Genomic DNA, 2,639 nt, shown 5'->3' on the forward strand with positions numbered 1-2,639 from the left:
AGGTGTGCTGGGATAAGCCAAGCCTAACCCTGTTTCATTACATCATTTCTAGCTAAAAGAAAGGGGGTTCTCAGCTGACCATGGTGATGTTTGTCAAGTGGTCCTATGCTGGCAGCTGGGGAAGCCTCCCACACAATAAACAGAATGCAACTGCCTGGAGTATTGATTTTGCATAAATATCTGAGGATAAGTGTGAGTTTCATGTGAAGATAAGTACAGCAATAGTTTTAGTATTGTATCCCTCATAGATAATTTGAGGCAATCCTGTTTATATTTGTCCATAGAGGTTAACCAGAGATTTTTAAGATATATTCATTCAACTCCCTTGGAAGAGCATCAGTGCAATTGCTACTACCCTCCCTGTGTAGCACGTGAAATCAGAGAAGAGAGATGTTATGTTCTATTGTCTTCACCAGGCTGGGCAAACTTTTCTAAACAATTAGAGAAAACAGTTTGAGAAAAGTGTAACCCAAAAGGGGATGGGTTTTAACACTAAGAACTCACTTTATATGTCAAGTTGATGTATTCTAGAACTTTCACTCACTGAACTAAAGAACCATGTCTTTCCCCATCCTCTATTTTCTATAACACTTGGGTCCTGTCAAAGTTTTACAAACTGTAATACTTAAATTTTAAAAAGCCTCTGAAAAATTGTCTAGGGACATGCGTGTAATAGAAAGTCTACATAAACTTACAAATATAAAACACGAGAGTTCCAGGAAATATGCATTTGTCCTGGGCTAATTTGAATTACCCCTGCAGATGGCTCATGGCAACAAATGCCATTAGAGAAACACTCAGGTGGAAATGTTTGAGAAACACTAATCATCCCAGCTTCACTACAACATCACCTTGCTTATCTTCCTTCACATTTGCCTCTGAATTTGTACCTGACAGTTTCTTGTAACGCACATTTCTATTCCTCCAGCAATGAACAGCTCCTCAGACCTTCTCCATAGAAAGCATCTGTCTACGTAAGATCATTAGTCTGTACTTCGCATCCTGTCAAGATTTATGGACGTAGGTTAATGATGTTCAGGGTCACAGGTGTTTGCTGACATATTTGTTCATTTGACTAGATAAATTCAACTAGATTGGTGGAGCCTGTGGTTCACAAAGCACTATGTTGGCCACAGCAAGTATGTGAAAGAATCAAACATGAAACCTGTGGACACAGACAGCATTCTCCAAAAAGATAAATACCCATCAATTCCTGTAAAGCGGTGTAGGGAGTGATTGGGAAGATTAGTATGTGGGAGCCTTGAAAATGTATTTATCTCCATGGAAGGCTCTCCTAAGCTATGTCCTGGAATGGTGATGAGCAATAACTTTGATCAAACCAATCCTCACCCACCACAGGAAGATTGGTTAGAATTTTCATGATGTTTGGTTTTACTTAGTTTCTCTCTAGGCTTGTGGAGAAGATACTATGGAACCACAGAACATCACCCGGGTGTCCGAGTTTATCCTCTTAGGGTTCTCACAGACCCAGGAGCTTCAGAAACTCCTGTTCCTGGTGTTCCTATTTGTCTATGTCACCACCATCGTGGGAAACCTCCTTATCATGATTACAGTGACTTTTGACTCCTGTCTCCACATGCCCATGTACTTTCTGCTCCGAAACTTGGCTGTCATAGACCTCTGCTATTCCACAGTCACCTCCCCAAAGATGCTGGTAGACTTCTTACAGGAAACCAAGACCATCTCCTACCGGGGTTGCATGGCCCAGATCTTCTTCTTCCACCTCTTGGGAGGTGGAACTGTCTTCTTCCTCTCAGTGATGGCCTATGACCGCTACATAGCCATCTCCCGTCCTCTCCACTATGTCACCATCATGAACACTCAGCTCTGTGTGGGGCTGGTGGTGGCCGCCTGGGTTGGGGGCTTCATCCACTCCATTGTCCAGCTGGCTCTGATGCTCCCTCTGCCTTTCTGTGGCCCCAATGTTCTGGATAACTTCTACTGTGACATCCCCCAAGTACTGAGACTGGCCTGCACTGACACCTCCCTCCTGGAGTTCCTCATGATCTCCAACAGTGGGATGCTGGTTCTCATCTGGTTCCTTCTCCTCCTGGTCTCTTACACCATCATCCTGGTGATGCTGAGGTCCCACTCAGGGCAGGCAAGGAGGAAGGCAGCTTCCACCTGCACCACCCACATCATCGTGGTCTCTATGATCTTCATTCCCTGTATCTATATCTATGCCCGGCCCTTCACCCCCTTCCCCCTGGACAAGGCTGTGTCCATCAGCTACACGGTCATGACCCCCATGCTCAACCCCATGATCTACACCCTGAGGAACCAGGAGATGCAGGCAGCAGTGAAGAGATTAGGGAGGCGCCTAATGATTTGCAGCGGGGATTGAATTTCACAGTGGTTAACTTTTAATGACAAATCTTCTCTCTGACATTTTGTTTTCCCATGTGAAAAATAGTGCAAAAGCTTTATAAACTGTGACCGAATCAGATTACACTAATATTTCTTGGGGACCTGCTCTTGTGTCAAGTACTGTTAGGCACCTTCACCCTTGTATCTCATTATCATAAAACTGACAGTGGATATACTATTATTTTATTAAACCATTTTACAAATGAGAAAACTCAGGAGTGACTTGCTCAAAGGTGAACAAGTGAATGGTG

General features: G+C 43.8%; 1 protein-coding gene across 1 annotated transcript; it reads left to right on the forward strand.

Moving 5' to 3' along the window:
* The first annotated feature begins 1,423 nt into the window (after nt 1-1,423).
* LOC128570792 (olfactory receptor 4D1) lies at nt 1,424-2,426 on the forward strand. The gene has a single exon (XM_053570289.1). The coding sequence runs from the start codon at nt 1,430-1,432 to the stop codon at nt 2,363-2,365; it is 936 nt and encodes a 311-aa protein (XP_053426264.1). The 5' UTR covers nt 1,424-1,429; the 3' UTR covers nt 2,366-2,426.
* The last annotated feature ends 213 nt before the right edge of the window (nt 2,427-2,639 follow it).

The sequence above is a fragment of the Nycticebus coucang genome, chromosome 18, assembly GCF_027406575.1.
Source record: "Nycticebus coucang isolate mNycCou1 chromosome 18, mNycCou1.pri, whole genome shotgun sequence".
Lineage (NCBI taxonomy): Eukaryota > Metazoa > Chordata > Mammalia > Primates > Lorisidae > Nycticebus > Nycticebus coucang.

Coding starts and splice junctions, on each gene's coding strand:
- LOC128570792 (XM_053570289.1), top strand. CDS start 1,430: ATGGAACCACAGAACATCACCCGGGTGTCCGAGTTTATCCTCTTAGGG.